Genomic DNA, 16,322 nt, shown 5'->3' with positions numbered 1-16,322 from the left:
TGAAATTTTGACGTTGCCGACAGGTTCTTGTATCTTTGAAATTGAGAGAAATTGAAAGAGAAGTCATTGTGATATTACAGACACCCCGCTTTACTTACTAGCCTGGAGTAAAAAAGCACGTGCTAAGCTAGTTCAGACGCCAGAATGTCGAGAGAGTCAGTGATATATGGTGGAGCTACCAGTTCTTGATTGGAGCGTTTTAATAAATATTCACTTCAGTTACGTCCCTGCTCGATCTCACCCTCGTCTTTGCCTCCTCACCTTTTACACTCTTACCATGTTGTATCCAAAGCTATCAAGGTAAGACTGAGCACCCCTGTGGTGGCAGATTCCGTACCTGACGAAGCTTATTTTAGTCATTAGAGTTCTAGTAAACTTCTTGATTTTCCTGATTTCGAAAACTTAATAGAAAGTTTTTGAATTCGATTAATAATCCGAACCTACAAGTACGTAAATTACGTTCTTGCACTTTCTTCATTCATACATTCTACTTTCTATAATATAATAGTAAAGCTTGTTATTAATAAAGAATATTGATAGTTCTACAACTTATGGAATAATTGTGTGAACGTAGGTGGATGACTTCAATTCAACGACCGCTGTATCACCTAAGCGAATGCGAAAGAGACTAGCTCTTTCAGTAACCCTTATTTAAGGCATATCATTTCCTGTACATAGCTAGCTCTTTAGGCAGAATATAATATTGACGATTAGGATCTACCATTATAGGTACTACGTCACCTACACTCTTCTCAAACCAACAATAGTTCAGTCTCCTTTAAACTTTCGGCTAGCTTCTTTAACCTCCTTCCAACTCCTACACTTGTTCTCCTTTGTTTATCAGTACGAAACTCTAATATTCGAAGATTCCAAATGTTACAAGTTCCCGTAGAACTCTATATTTTCATTTTTTTCTCTTCAAATTCAATAATAAATGGGTTACAAAAAGTGTAGATGTTTTTTGTTAGCAATAAACTGGGCTATTTTTCATTGATGAATAGAACTTCAATATCATAATTTACGTAATAGAAATTTGCATGGGAATTTACATTGAATTTCTTTTTATTTGTAGTATTGATTCTGCTACCACAGGGGCATGGTTTCTGGATTCCCGGAAAAGACAGGCAAGCCCTCCTTCCAAAGCAAAAATCGAGTAACAATGCAGCAAGAACCTCCCCTTCCGAGGCCATCACCAACCGCTACAGGTAAAAGGGTGTTGGAAGTTGATCCAAATTCGATAACGCAAGAAGGCTCAACAAAGAGTAGACGAGGCTCTCGGGGTTCTGACACTGAAGAATCTGAGTACAAAGAAGATTTGATATCACTCAGAGAGGCGGAGAAACAGGCAAAGAGAAACGAGCTATACACAGAAAAAGGTAGATATTCCCATACATATTGCGAATCTCACTAATACCACCCTGTTTCTATAGAAAATTCACCTTCTATGATTACAAAGGTTTTTCGCAAGGTTTTACCAGGTTACAACACTGAACGATCTCTAGTGACATCTGAAGAGAGACACCCAAATGAACGACATAAGATTTCTAGCTATGGAGACAACTCTTCCCAGCCGTGTCAATCAGCAAGGCGTACAGTGAAAAATGTAACAAGCATGGAAGCACAGAGCCAATTCGCTTTGTTGGAGGAAGACTATAATCAACTGCTTCAGGGAAACGAGAAAAAACACGAGGCCGAGAGAAGAAAGCTCGAAGACTATGTGAAGATCCTTGAACTTCAGGTCCAAGACAGTGAGCAATTAGTACACACATTGCAAGCAAGAAACGGACAACTTGAGTTCGAAAAGCAGGATATAGAGGAACAGCACAGAACCTTCATTCGAAAACAACAGGAAACAACATTCCGACAAATGAAAAGCTCACGCTGGATGCCTGCCGAGGATAGTAAAGTCATAGAAGATCTTGATAGACTTAAGAAAGACATGAGAAATTGGGCGAAAAAAGCGACGGTAAATGATATGGATACTCTCCTCGGATCGCTTGGAAAGCGCGAAAGTGCAGCTCTGAAGGAGGCCTTAACACATGTGGTTGTGTTCGAAAATGGTAGACTCCCTCAGGGCTTGTCTGCGAAAAAGTACCCAGGTTTACTTCTGACTGCTCTACTCACCCATCATGTATACCAAACCTTGTTTAAGAGTCCATTTTTCTTCATCGACGATAACATGGTGGATGGAAGATGTGTAATGTCAGAGTACCGGGTGGGTCTAGAATTTGTCTACCGCACAGGCCAATATTGTAAATCAAACGGACAACTCTTCAGCAGAAAGTTACGCTGACCTCTATCTAGCAAATAAAGGGGATGCTCATATCTGGCGATCAGATTTTTTGAGGCTCCAATTGCCACCAATGACTCCCGAGACTTCAGAAAAGGGAAAAGATCTACATCGCACGACTGAGGATCAGATAGTTCGGGTCGCAAATCGACAAGCTTCGAAGTTCCTAGAAGGAGCAGCTCAATATATCATCAGCAATGAAGGCCAAGACATACTTGCAGACAAGCTTAGAGTTATTTACAGCGAAGCAGCCAGTATTTCGTACATGCTCTGGACAAGAAGAACGGCACTGAATGTGTATGTCTTGGAGAATATGAGAGATATGCGTTTCCCGTTCGATAATAAGTATGTGGTTCCGCATTCTTCAGTAAACTACGAAGAACATGAGGATCAGCTGGAAGGCAGGGCTCTCAGTATAATTGTGCACCCATGCCTGGTTGTCTCCGGTACAGATGATGCTAAGAATTACGACCAGCGACGCGTATGGGCACCGGCGGAAGTATGGCTTGACAGCAGTGTCTCGTCCGGCAATTAGCTCCATTACGGGTTCCATCGAACTCGGCGACACATAACCGTAGCTAGTTCTTGGTACGGATGGTGGGTGGAATAACGTTGGAGGTCGTGGGAGCCAAAGTTGAACCGTTGGAAGACGTCAAAACTCTAGCTCATTTTCAGAGAGCGTTGATATTAAACTTGCAATGGGTTATAATTGCTGATCAAACCAGCTCTGAGGTTTTATGGTGAATGACAGGCAGCATATTCATGAAGTCTGCGAGAAAACAAGCAAAACGGTACTAGACACCGAGATTCTAGCGAATGTTCCAGAGGATATTCCCAAAAGCGCTGATATTACAATTGCGATAGTCTATAGCTGCAGCAAAATGCATGACTTTCATAACATCTTGTTCGTTGAATGTTGCGTGTGAGATCCCGTGCAGAATGAATGAGGAGTGAGGTCTGAGAAAACAGATTTTAACCTGACGGCGTTGAGATAAATCCGATCCGAAGTTCAGCCGACTGAGATCCGATCTTGCGTGGAAGGGGGTGGGATTGCTCGGATGTATTCCATGCTCTGCAATATCTTTACATCGAGGGCTTTCCTGCTACAAACTCAAACGTGGTTGCAAATGTTCATGTCTTCGTTCTCTGTTCCGGCTAAATCATAGCTGGGTGGCTGGGTAACATAATGAACTCCACAAGCTCTAGGTACAATGCTGAGCTTACTCGGCAGAAACAACCCTTGTATCATTGTTTGCTGAGTAAGACCAGCTGGCTCTGGCAACAGCGGAGACAAAGTGTTTCCCTGGATATAAATATCAGCTCATGGTCTGTACACACCAAGAACAAACTTTAATTATATACCGTGTCTTTGTCCCATCAACATCCTTATTGCTAAAGTTCGCGCTACGGAACTGAATCACCGGACCCAATATATCTGTCTATTAATATCACACTGAAAAGTATCATGGCTTTCTATCTCCCACAGGACCAAGGTGTATTACCATACTTTCTACTCTTCATGGGTTTTCTATTCTGTTCTGATACCCTCAACTCTACAATCGAAGAATTTCCAAAAGCATGAGCAACAACTCTTCCACCCCATCCATTACCCCTCCCCCGAGCTAACACCCACAGAACGCCATCATGAGTTTCTACAACTCTGCCCAGTGTTTTCTCTCCCTCCCCGCCACCCGAAAACTTTTCTTCGGTCCACACTCCACCATCCCCTCTTCCACTTCCCCTAAAACAACCTCCCCATCTTCTCATGAAGCAACCGCCCTCTTTCCCCGCACCTTCGGCTGCTACACCCTTGTAAGCGGTATGCTCCGTTTGATAACAGCATATAATCTTTCCTCTCCTGAACTCTATTTCCTTACTTTATGGGCTTATGTGGTGATAGCAGGGTTCGGGGAATGGAATGGTTGTATTTTGGGACTGTGGCTTTTGGACCTGCGTTATGCGCAAGTATTGTTATAGACGGAGGAGCGGTGAATATGATGTTGTGGGGATGGGATAAATATTAGGCTCCGAGGTTTTGGGAGTCGGGAATGTGATGTGAAGGGGAGAAAGCTTGGTTTTACGACTTATGATCATATGTATTAATGTTTCAAGAAATGAAATGATCTACCGGTGCAAAATTTATATCATGTGCTTATAATCAGATGAGTCTACAAGTCTATATTTGGTATGCCGATGACACTTCTACTCCCAAAACTAATCGTACATGAAATATGCTTTTGATCGCTTAACATTTAGAGCGCTAGTATACACTGCGTCTCATCCCCCCTTAAGAAATTGTACAGATGATCTTCCCTTTACTTGTGTTTTTCTCCATCTCCTTGTGAGCCTCAACCACCTTTTCCCAAGGGAAAACCTTGTCCACAAAAATCTTAAATGTACCATCCTCAAATTTAGGAAGGTATTCTTCCAACTTATCTCTCAATTTGCCCTGGTAATCCACATCTCTACTCCTCAATGTGCTTCCTTCAAATCTAACTCTCTTGAATATGAACGCACCCATATCAACACCACTTGGTAATTTCGTACCACTCATTACCCCCAAGAGCACAACTCTCGCATCTTTTGCTGCTACATCCAGATCTCCCTGGAAGTAGTTTGCCCCTACGAAATCAACAATAATATCAACACCCTTGCCATCTGTAGCAGCGGTAATTTCCTTGGCCCAATCTTGTGTTTTGTAGTTGAAGCCTGCTGTGGCTCCTAATGTGTTCACGCAGAAATCGATCTTTTCTTGTGAGCCCGCTGTTACATAGATAGCTGATGCGCCGGAGTTCTTGGCGAGTTGAATACCTGCAATGGAGACGGAAGATGCGCCTGCGTGCCAGAGAATGGATTTTCCTTGGGAGAATTCGCCAACGAGATACATAGCTTGAGTAGCTGTTATCCATGTCTATTGCGATTGTGTTAACTCAATCCATAAATGATATCTGAAGAAGTATAAAAATGATGGGTAAAATCATACCTCAGGAATACCAGCGGCCTCTTCCCAGCTCAAATGATCCGGTTTCTTCAAAAGCATATGCGTGCTCACAGCAAGGTACTCGGCATATGCACCTCCATACGCCAAACCAAACACCTCATCCCCAACACTAAATCCCTCTTTAATATCTGTGCCTAAACTTTCAATCGTACCAGAAAATTCCACGCCAAGAGTTTTGGGAGCCTGTGGTGGAACAGGATAGAGGCCTTCACGTTGGAGAAGATCCATACGGTTAAGACCGAAAGCTTTGACTTTGACGATAGCTTCACCCATTTGAGCGGTAGGCTTGGGGGTCGAATCGTTTATGAAAAGGGCATCGGCATGGCCTTTGCCGTCTTTGATATCTGAGGAGTTATGTTAGCTGATATTGCTTTCATTGGCGCGCAATTGCGTGTAGCTGGTTGGAACGCCAAGAATAAGACCTTAAGTGCATGGAATTGAAAATTACATACCAACTGCTCGCATAGTTTCAGGCATTGTACTATCTATTTTATTGCGGAAAATAACTGGGGATATATTCTGGAATGAGAACAAAATTGTCTTGGAGGAAGATCAATGCCAAGGGGCATTTGATGTTTATTATATTGTGATGTGGTGGGGCCGCCCAATGACGATAGCGGGGTAGCTAAAATTCCTGCTTACAAAACATGTTACAATAGTGACGAAAGTTCCCCGAAAATCAGTATTTGTACCTAGGTAATTATTAATGCACAGCCTTTCGGGTATCTAAGTCCGATTCGAGTTCGCGTATCCCCTATTCATCTTAGTTAGATAAACACACTGGCAGCACAAGTTTTCTGTTCTCTGCGTCAATCACAAGGATCATGTATATGGTTTGTTGATATCTCACATCTAATAACAGGAGACGGCTGATTGATGTATCTCTTGGTAGGTTCGAGAATATCTCATGGGGTGATAAAGTCAAATACCAATACATCCATACCTTCGCACATCGCATCATATCCGCTTCATCGGCCTCGAGGTCAAACATTTTTTCAAAACATCAAGTAAGGTGTATATAGTTTCTGTTCTAATTCTCATTGCACCCAAAACATTCTACAATCCCCTCTGAAATAACATCAATCAGACCGGCCACATCGTCCGTTTGTGGTTGTGTTGTACCGGCATGCATTTGGGAAATATGGGTTGAATAAGGAGCTCCTCCGTATGATTGATCTTGGGAATGGGTCGAGACGACTGTTCTTCTTCTTCGATCAATTCGCGTATCATGATGCATTGAAGGAATTGGTAGAAGCTAGCGTCTCTTAATGTGCCTGCTTGTCTACATTGGATTTGATACATAAATTTCTTGCATGTAGTGGCATCCAAGCAAAATACTAACATTTAGGAAGAATAGCAAGTAGTAATGAAATCTAAAATGGGACGGAGAACATGAGAACTTGATATAAGATGGCCAATATGCATGACTCGGTTGTTATGAGATACTCGAAAGTGGCAGCGTTACCATTGTCTTCCTTACGAAGAGGCGGGATAAATTCATTAGGTTCACGCGGATTAAGGATCACTAAACGATGTGGATGGAAGTATATTTGGGTTCGAATGAAGGTGTGTTTTATTATGAAATGACTGACCTGACTTACCTCTACTCGCACTCGCCTCTCCCACTAGAGAGATAGAATTTATAGAAAAAGCGTCCTGAAAGATTCAATCGTTCGGTAAACGAGTACCAAACTGTGACTTGGCCCACTTGGACACCGTCGTTACATTGTCGGCGCTTGTGAGACAAAACTTCCTCACGAGCGGTGCAGCTCTCAAACTTACGTTTTCGGTTTCGTTGAAAAGTGTCTTCGATGTTCATACGCTTAAGTCGAGCGGCAAGCTCGTTGACCTCCTGGGAATGTAGGTCTTGCATTGGTGCTTCTATATAGCTTGACATATTGATGCAGGTGTTATTGTTGTAAAGATTTGAATGCTGTGATTTGAATGGAGAAGAAAAGAATATATCAAGAAGGAGGAATTGCCTTTTATACCAAAAATTTGTATCATGTTTACAGCGAAGTCGATGATGAAAACAATGCATTGATTCTCAGTGCTAGTGTGGATTCTTTGTCATGTCTCAAAGGAACCTTCAGGCGTCTGGGATTGTTCTCCATCTTCTTTGTTGCATCTATTTTTAAGGGTAGACTACAGCACTGAGTTCTTCTGTCTTCAGCCATCCTGTGTTCGAGGAAACCAACGAAATAATATCACCTCTATATCGAATTGAACGTTCTAACTAAGGCCAATGGAGGGTATCCAAACGTGCGGATGCTGATCACATCGCCATTAATCCTACAATAACCTCGATTGACCAGCTCCCGGTTGTTCAGTCTTTCTTTGCAAATGAAGGCAAAAACTCCATAACTGTAGCCACGGCCCACTTGAGAGTTGTGGTCATATCAATGTCTGGGCCTCCATCCTGGCACTTCAGACCTAGCTCACTAACCACATCTTCTTTTAACTTCCCCTCAACATCATCACCTTCAAACATCCATTTGTGGTCCTCAACATAATTTGGCCATACAATCTTATCAACGTATCCTGGTGGATCTTCCCAGAATCCCTCAAGAGTTACATAGCCACTACGAGCCTCCCTTCGTCCTTTGGCCTTCTCATAACTAACACGTAGGAAAAGTTTTAGGTCGATCTGGGATTGAAGTGCGGCCAAGGATTTGGAATAGAGAAGAAACCCATCAAAAATGCAAAGACGAATGGGAGAATCTGTGTCTGATAAGATTCCATGTCCTGGCTGTCCAGGTTGAGTCCATGTCTTAACTTCAGATCTTAATGCTTCGATATCTTCATCTGACACGGGACATCGTCCAATAGAGTTTTTGTCTTCTTTGGAATCGAGACTAGGCTAGGGAGAGTGAGGAGTCGTTCTGCAAGATTCGCAACTGTCAAAACACAGATAAAAGATTATGACTGACAGGAAATGTGCCTTCTTTGCGTATATGCTCAATAGACTTGACCATTTCAGGTATATCCAAAGCTTCCGCGCAGTCCCAATCTACTAGATCATGCTTTTTAGGGAGTCTGGTTATTATTAGTAGGGGGCACATTGAAAAGTACTTCGCAAATCAGACACTAGGTCCTGAAACAGGATACATATCAACAGCAATACAGGCAAAATCTAAACTCACTCTTCTTCGGGTCTATAGAAGTCATCTTCGTGAAGAACGAAAGTATGTGGAAAGATATCACGGAGGAGTCGACTGAGTGTTGTCTTACCACTAGATGAACACCCACTAATGCCAAGTACCACTGCTTTCTTAGAATCTTTCATGATGAGAGATTAGTGGCTTCTATGTCCAAGTTGGACTATCATCAAACGTTGCTGTCGATCTCGAGATTGCTTCTCAAGCTGAGGCCGTTGAAGGAGGGATTTGAAGATTGGGTAATCATAGCCAGCACCGTTTATTTTGTCTCGACGCTGTGACCAATTCGATAACGAATCTTTCCGATATCACATCATGTTTTGGTGGATCAATGTCTTGACTGCCTCTACGCTGTATGTAACGGTGATATAAATGCATATGAAAGTGCTAAAATATGGGCCTGAGTATATTACCGTCCATTGCCAATAAATTATATCTTCAAAATTTATTCTTATTCGCGCGCATCTTCAATTACAAGACAATCCGAACTTATGCCAGTCCGCTCAATCCCCAGACACCCATGCACACGCCAATCGGAAGCTTGTGGGTAGTTTCTGGGGCAGCTGCTCTCAAGACGAAAGTATTTGCTTGGCCTCGCCTGTTTCTTCAAGCAACCTTGCTGTCAGATTCATTTAATTGAATTAATATTCCCTCTTTTACCCAAACATCCTTTTTCCCAATTGTCAACCTTCAAGATGCTTTCTCCCTTCAGATTAGCCAGCAGGCAAGCCATTACCCGTGGTGTTGCTTCCAGAAGTAGCATTGCCATCAGACAAGCTTCCACATGGGCAGATGTTCCTCAAGGTCCTCCAGTACGTATTTCTTGTCAATGGCACTACTTTAGACACTTTTAGGCTAATTCAATACAGGATGTAAGTTGTTGACTCTTCTAATTCGGTAGAGGGCTAGTTTTCTAATTGTGCGATTGTTTGTGACAGGCCATTTTAGGTATGAGTCAACAATGGGATTACTTGTTTGATGTGAAAATCTAACAAAAATGCAGGTATTACTGAGGCCTTCAAGGCAGATAGTTTCAAGGAGAAGATCAACTTAGGTTTGCAACACCGAACTGCTTTCAATTTAACATCACTAACTTTATTCTAGGTGTCGGCGCATACAGAGATGATGCAGGCCAACCTTACGTCCTTCCATCCGTCCGAACCGCAGAAGACAAGGTCGTACAAGCAAAGCTCAACAAAGAATATGCGGGTATTACTGGTGTTCCAGATTTCACCAAGGCAGCTGCTGTTCTTGCATACGGTGAGGGATCGAGTGCCCTTGATCGTTTAGTCATTACACAATCCATCTCCGGAACTGGAGCTCTCCGAATTGGAGGAGCTTTCCTCCAACGATTCTATCCTGGCGCAAAGAAGATCTACATCCCAACTCCATCGTGGGCAAACCACGCTGCAGTGTTCAAGGATTCGGGTCTCGAGGTTGAGAAATATAGATACTACAACAAGGACACAATCGGCCTCGATTTTGAGGGCATGATTGCAGACATCAAGGCCGCGCCAAAGGGCAGCGCTTTCTTGCTCCACGCATGTGCGCACAACCCCACTGGTGTCGACCCAACTGTCGAGCAATGGAAGGAGATTAGCGATGCTGTCAAGGCTGGTGGACACTATGCTTTCTTCGACATGGCCTACCAAGGATTCGCCTCCGGTGATACCGACAAGGACGCTTTCCCAATCCGTCACTTCATTGAGCAAGGCCACAACCCATGTCTTGCCCAGTCTTTCGCCAAGAACATGGGTTTGTACGGTGAGCGTGTTGGTGCATTCTCTATTGTCTGCGCCGATGCCGCCGAGAAGAAGCGTGTTGATTCACAAATCAAGATTCTTGTCCGCCCTCTTTACTCCAACCCTCCCGTTCACGGTGCCCGTATCGCTTCTACAATTCTCAATGACAAGGCTTTGAACAAGCAATGGCTTGCTGAGGTCAAGGGAATGGCTGATCGTATCATCACCATGAGAGCTTTATTGAAGAAGGAACTCGAGAACTTGGGCTCAAAGCACGACTGGTCTCACATCACTAGCCAAATCGGCATGTTCGCATACACTGGTTTGACCCCTGAGCAAATGGATAAATTGGCTACTGAAGTAAGTTTTTTTCCGGACTGATTTAGTAGAAGTAGAAGTAGCGCTAATCATAAACTTAGCACTCCGTATATGCTACCAAGGATGGTAGAATTTCTGTTGCAGGTATCACTTCAGCAAACGTCAAGAGATTGGCTGCCGCTATCCATGCCGTCAAGCCATAGGTCGGTTATATAATTTTAATCCCAAAATCTAATATAGCACGGCGTGGTAGAAAATATCTTGAGCTCAGTCCAGAACAGAAGAATAGATAGATGCAACATATACCATTCAAAGAAATAAAAAGTCTTCCCTCCATGAATTGTTCCGCCTTTCAGAATTGTTATCGAATGAAATTAAATTGATCACAGTACTCGTAATCATTGCACCCCAACAGAAATGTCGTGTCTTTCAGTTCTCTCAATATAACACCATTTCTCCTCTGATCTTTTACAGCCATAAGTTCATCACATCTTTCCGTCTGATCATCAAATCGTAAAATCATAAATCATCCTATCCTTCTCTTTCTCTATCACTAATCCACGCGATTAACTTCCCCTCAACCTCTCCACATCCCTTTTTACCTCCTGCAGCTCTTCCCTAAGTTCTCCATATACCCTCGCAATCTCCCTCATCTGCCTTTCCTTCCTCTCGTCCTCTCTTCCTACTCCATATCCCCATAAGTCCCTCTCCTTCAATTTCCCCCTCTCCTTCAACCTCTCTCTACCCCCACGCAGTTCCCGCATATAATTTTGTAAAGCTTCGGTTGTCCGTTCGTCGTAGATGATTTTCTCTCCTTGTACATACTTGAGTTGCAATTCGTGGGAAATAGTCTGGGATTGGAGGGAGAGAAGAGAGATTTTGGAAATGGTGTGTCGGGTGATGGGGCCGTGTTTTGAACGCTCGAGGAGTTGGATTATGAGGGCTGTCGCGCGGTGGTATAAGGTTAGGAGCTGTGTCGTGGTGTTGGTTAGGGTTGTGCGGGCGAGAGCGAGAGAATGAGATTGCGTGAGGAGAGAAGATTGCAGAGTCAAGACGCTAGGGAGGAGATTGGGGATCTGGCGATGCAGGAAAGAAGCGTTTGTTGTCGGGGAAAGGATTCGCGAAAGGGAGAGGGCGGTGTTGTGGAGGTTGGTGCTGAGGAGGGCGCTCAGTTGCGGAAGGTGGGTTAGGAGGGAATGGTATGTCGGTGTGGATTCTAGGAGGGCAATATCGCGTTTGGAAAGGGAGCTTGAGGGAAGAGAAAGCTTTGCTGTGAGAAGAATAACCAGCTCGATGAGTTCATCTGGTAATTCTGCAGCCTTTCTTGGCGGCGCGGGTTGAGAAGTTCGGGTTCGAGGTTTCGCGGGGATGGGAGGCGGTGGTGAGAGATCCAGGGACGACAGAGAAGATATCAGAATCTGCGATTTTGCGGCTTCTATTCTGGCGGTTTTTAGTGCCTAGGGTTGTATGTTAGTAACTGTGAAAAATAATAGAGTGAGGGGAAAAGCTACCCCAGAAATCGCATCCCGCTCTTTCTGAGCAGGATGATTTTTAGTAGAACCATTAGGATTTAAAATATTGGTTGAAAGTTTTTTGTACAACTCTGCAAACTTGGGGTTACTCTGAAGAATGGACTCTTCGACAGGAGGCAACATGTCGCCGTCGATGTTAGAACTGATTATTGAGTTGTGCCAGATTTGCCAACACACTCCAAAAGTTCTATAGCAAGTCTAGCCAGATTGAAATTTCCCGAACCTGGGAAAAGTAAAGATTTTGTTGCAGATTTCGAATCGGTGAGATTTCAGAATCTCGAAATCAATTGTCTTGGGAAATCTGGAAGAATGGCTGTTAAATTCTACGAGGGTGCTTTTTGGGCAGTTGTCAATTTATTTTGACAAGGATGACGGGGATTGTGCATTTCTGACGAGGCTAATGTGGATCTAATTGGGTTAGATCATTAATCCCCATTACATTACCTCGCTCTTGCCCGATTTTGGGTTCTGTCATATTTGATATCAGACGATTGCGAACTTGTCAACATCACTAATGCAAACGCAAACAAGATCTTATTTGGACCTGAGGTACTCATTTTTACTCCCAGTTCAATGCGTCAATGCAATCTACCTGCTATCTTTCGTTCTCAATTGATAGATTCAAACTCCGTTTACTTTCCTTTGCTTCTCCTGTTTGCTTACTTTGATCCAAATTAGATCTTAAATCAACCCAATTCGGTCCAAACTTTATTGTTGAACCAGCTGTCAGTGCCCTGAACTTTGGTACATTCAAAGCTTATCAATAATCAATGATTCTTTCTGGCCGAACTTCTTCACGCCTAAGGAAATCCGTTTTCCTTGCTCGACCTTGCATCCGAGCTTCGTGGTATGGTAGCGACAAGCGTCTAGCTCCTTCTACTCCATAGAATATCCCTATCTTGAAAGACTACTGCACGAAGTAGTTACCATGCGCAGGGAGTACTAAAGATTTTGGTTGAGCTCTTTCAATTTTACTTCAACTTGCAAACAAATCAGGCATGAAGCTCAGAGATTGTTTCATAGACAGAACGAGCTCGGATTCGATGGCCCCCACCACTCAACATGATGTGGACCAGTATATATTAAAGGCACTTTTTACGAGGGTATCATGCCGGCAGTCAGTCACCTGGGATTGGTACCAGTTGAATTGAATTGAGTTAAATTGATTGTGATGAGTATCAAGGTGTGGCTCTTGTCTGAAGACTTACTCGGGTTCGATCTCAAGGGCATCACACAGAAGTTATTAATATGTGGACCGAAAACAGAGAGAATCATCCAGTTGGTTTCGTTGAACTCGACGTTCGAGTATCAGAATAAATGGCGATATTTCTGGAGAGGTCCTTACCATGCAGAGGCTAATGGGCCGCCAGGAACAAGATATCAAAGAGATTGGTACTTGCGAAGCAGAAACTTGTTGACACCAGTGATTAGTGAAGCATATGGTATTAATGCGATGCAGAAGAGGTCTGTGAATAATTGCTTGGGGATTCTAGATGGTGCTATAAAATTATGACAAGAATTTCTGACAGGGTCCCAACTTTGCGCTATTGAAAACCTTAACCAGTCGGTATATCCATCGGCATTGAGAGTAGACCTAATGACTTGGATAATCTTATAGTTTTGTAGGTTCTCAATGCTTTGGAGTCCATGAATACTTCTCTGTATGGCAGCATCGTAAATATTGCTCGAAATGATACTTAGGTAATCTTACCAGGAAATTACTCCCTTAAGGCACAAGCTTTCTAACATCAGCATATATCAAAATCCAAAACTGTTTCTATAAACTCAAAAGAACGGCTTGGTGTGAGTCAAGCTGAGCAATGTTCTACTTACTGAAATCTCAACTCTTTATCACACCAGGGTCTCACTGCCAGCAAATCTTCTGCAAACGTAATTGATTGAGCATTTTTTTACATTTTCCCTTCATGCTTCATCAACTAATCTGCTACATAGAAGAGTTTGTTTGGGGGGAGTTTTCCCGTCATACTGTTTCACTCATGACTCAACAAATCAGGGACTCAATCAATTTAATCTGTTTTATCCTATGAGTTGTTACAATATGTCTCGCTATTGCTCGGATATATAAGACGCACATATCCTTCCAGTAGATCGTACATAATTTTACATCAGGTATCTTTCCATGTTACTCTCTAGGATTCTCTTACTTAGTATTGAGTCGCGGATTACTTACGAGTCAATTCATTGAATGCTCATACTACCTATGTGAATGGAATCTTCAGAAGCACTTTAAAACAGGGCACATGAAAGAGTCAAAGTTAAAGAACTTCCATTACGGACGAAGTGAATGTCTCGTTCGCCCGTAGGGAGTTGTTTGACGCCGTAACGCCTCCAAACCATGAAAAATGCACGCACGATTCAAATCTTCATCTCCAGATCGATATATCAGGCCTTTGGAGGTTCAGCCGCACAACGGAACTAAGGAAGGGCCACAAGGAATATGGGTTTTCGCCGGACATATGAGGGACTGTTAGACGCCACAACCTTTTTAAAAGACAGTAAAATCTGCACACAGTGACCGATATTTATGTGCGCAGAAGCGGCCATAAAGTTGTTATCTTGAATTCCTTGCTTATTTCAACGACAATCATAAGCTTTTCAGAGATTATAAGGCAGCAACTTGATTTCAATAGTCTCAGACGATCCATCTTTAATGTGGAATTTGAAGGAATGAGGTGCTAGTCTAATAAGCCTTCTCGAACCTATGTTCTACACAAGCCTCAAATATATAAGGTCATTTCCCAGCAAAGATGGGCTGCTGAACTTGCGAGTTCGGACTTTTCAAAGATCTGAATCCTTCCGATCATCAATCTTCACAGAATACTTATTTCAGTTAGTGCTTCTAGATTGATTGGCCTGTTCGTATCCCACATCCTCAAATATATATGGGGTTGAATTTCAAAACGGCGGTGATGTTCCTGGGATTGGGGTGATCTTTTGCAGTTGATGGATGTCTGTGCTTTACGAGTACGTGAATGAGGTGGATCCTGTAAGCATAGCTTGGGCTGAACTACAAATATACTTTTCGGAGGAGAGTCTGTTCATTTTATTTTTTGTATATTTATTGGTGCACGCATAGTCTTTAGATAGAGTTCTTCGTACGTTTTGGGTTTTTGCTTCTTCGATTCATCTATACTTGTTTAGAATTTCCTGTGACTCAACATCTGGCGAAAATGAGCTTCGATACCAAAGTTCCCCAAGGACTATTAGGTAGTGAGATTAAGAGAAAAATGGTTGCCTCTCATGATTTAGATGAGAAGCCATCCGTAGCATAGTAAGTCTCCTAGCTCTCATGATTAAAAGATCTCAATTAACATACAAAAAGTAAATCCCCAGACTATGACCCAACCCAAGCACCACCGTACCTGATGGATCCCTATTCCCAAGAAGTAGATTCCCAGGACAACATGTCCATCAACCAAACACTCACCTCTACCCCCTCGTTTCCAATCGCCAAACTCGTCATTCCCACCAAAACAGATTCTTTAGCCTCCGGCTTTCCTTTCCATCAACGTCTCTACGATTATCGTGTTTCTCATGATGAATGGCATCTCTTCACGCACGAAATTGTCAAAGCAGCTAGTCTCACTATACAGGAGGACTGGGCAGCATGGACCGCCGGTATTTCTACCGGTGTAATAAGTACTGGACTCCTCGTCTTCGGTGGTCCTTTTGCAGGGTATTATACCGGAAGATCGGTTCATAGAAAGAAAGTAGTTGAAAAGGTCAAAGATGGATTAATGCAAGAAGGAAGTTTGAGAGCTACGCTGCATAAATGGAATGATCAGTCGTTCAGAGGTAAGGGTTTTCAGGCGTGGTTAGAACTACCCTCCGTTAAGGGCGAGATCAATGGAGAGAATGAGGAGGAAAGGTCGAATAAAAAGTGTAGTAAGAAGGAGAAAAACTTGAAGAAGAGGGAACAGAGAAGGTTCAGGATTATCATTATCCCTAATGATGCACCGATGGGTATGTTAATGAGTAGCCAACAGTCGACTTGGAGTTTGGGGAATGTGGGGTCGAATCAAAGGAGTGGGATTGCGGAGGCGCCTGATACTGAACAAAGACAGCCGGCGGTCGCGGAACTTCCATCATAATGGGTGAATCTCAAGAGGCGTTTTGCTAATTTCTGGCGTTCGGGGGGTCGAAGACATGGTAATGTCCTATATTCACTTTTGTTGTGGTGCAAGGAGGCCGGAAAAGCAGAATCTTGCATAATGGGTGAATTTCATGAGGTGTATTGCTCATCTGTGGCTCTTAGAAGTC

General features: G+C 43.1%; 7 protein-coding genes across 7 annotated transcripts; 4 read left to right on the top strand and 3 right to left on the bottom strand.

Moving 5' to 3' along the window:
• Positions 1-1,159: 1,159 nt before the first annotated feature.
• Positions 1,160-2,825, top strand: EAE97_006893 (uncharacterized protein; the record flags this gene model as incomplete). The annotated part of the gene is made up of 3 exons (XM_038877406.1): positions 1,160-1,376; positions 1,431-2,252; positions 2,305-2,825. The coding sequence occupies 3 exons, from the start codon at positions 1,160-1,162 to the stop codon at positions 2,823-2,825; spliced, it is 1,560 nt and encodes a 519-aa protein (XP_038731596.1).
• Positions 2,826-3,601: 776 nt separating this feature from the next.
• EAE97_006892 (uncharacterized protein) lies at positions 3,602-5,768 on the bottom strand (the record flags this gene model as incomplete). The annotated part of the gene is made up of 3 exons (XM_038877405.1): positions 3,602-5,201; positions 5,274-5,635; positions 5,744-5,768. 3 exons carry the CDS (start codon positions 5,766-5,768, stop codon positions 4,578-4,580), a joined length of 1,011 nt encoding a protein of 336 aa, XP_038731595.1. The 3' UTR covers positions 3,602-4,577.
• A 1,564-nt stretch (positions 5,769-7,332) lies between these two features.
• On the bottom strand, positions 7,333-8,760 carry EAE97_006891 (uncharacterized protein). Its single transcript, XM_038877404.1, has 3 exons — positions 8,435-8,760; positions 8,222-8,327; positions 7,333-8,151 (listed from the first exon to the last, which is right to left on the bottom strand). The coding sequence occupies exons 1-3, from the start codon at positions 8,575-8,577 to the stop codon at positions 7,618-7,620; spliced, it is 783 nt and encodes a 260-aa protein (XP_038731594.1). The 5' UTR covers positions 8,578-8,760; the 3' UTR covers positions 7,333-7,617.
• A 384-nt stretch (positions 8,761-9,144) lies between these two features.
• On the top strand, positions 9,145-10,712 carry EAE97_006890 (uncharacterized protein; the record flags this gene model as incomplete). The annotated part of the gene is made up of 5 exons (XM_038877403.1): positions 9,145-9,261; positions 9,388-9,397; positions 9,453-9,503; positions 9,554-10,551; positions 10,611-10,712. The coding sequence occupies 5 exons, from the start codon at positions 9,145-9,147 to the stop codon at positions 10,710-10,712; spliced, it is 1,278 nt and encodes a 425-aa protein (XP_038731593.1).
• Positions 10,713-11,075: 363 nt separating this feature from the next.
• Positions 11,076-12,164, bottom strand: EAE97_006889 (uncharacterized protein; the record flags this gene model as incomplete). The annotated part of the gene is made up of 2 exons (XM_038877402.1): positions 11,076-11,966; positions 12,021-12,164. The coding sequence occupies 2 exons, from the start codon at positions 12,162-12,164 to the stop codon at positions 11,076-11,078; spliced, it is 1,035 nt and encodes a 344-aa protein (XP_038731592.1).
• A 1,048-nt stretch (positions 12,165-13,212) lies between these two features.
• EAE97_006888 (uncharacterized protein) lies at positions 13,213-13,659 on the top strand (the record flags this gene model as incomplete). Its single annotated transcript, XM_038877401.1, has 2 exons — positions 13,213-13,537; positions 13,571-13,659. The coding sequence occupies 2 exons, from the start codon at positions 13,213-13,215 to the stop codon at positions 13,657-13,659; spliced, it is 414 nt and encodes a 137-aa protein (XP_038731591.1).
• A 1,573-nt stretch (positions 13,660-15,232) lies between these two features.
• EAE97_006887 (uncharacterized protein) lies at positions 15,233-16,153 on the top strand (the record flags this gene model as incomplete). The annotated part of the gene is made up of 2 exons (XM_038877400.1): positions 15,233-15,333; positions 15,385-16,153. 2 exons carry the CDS (start codon positions 15,233-15,235, stop codon positions 16,151-16,153), a joined length of 870 nt encoding a protein of 289 aa, XP_038731590.1.
• Positions 16,154-16,322: the final 169 nt, after the last annotated feature.

The sequence above is a fragment of the Botrytis byssoidea genome (genome assembly GCF_014898295.1).
Source record: "Botrytis byssoidea strain MUCL 94 chromosome Unknown BBYS_013, whole genome shotgun sequence".
In the NCBI taxonomy this organism is placed as follows: domain Eukaryota; kingdom Fungi; phylum Ascomycota; class Leotiomycetes; order Helotiales; family Sclerotiniaceae; genus Botrytis; species Botrytis byssoidea.
This window is presented reverse-complemented; position numbering and strand designations above follow the sequence as displayed.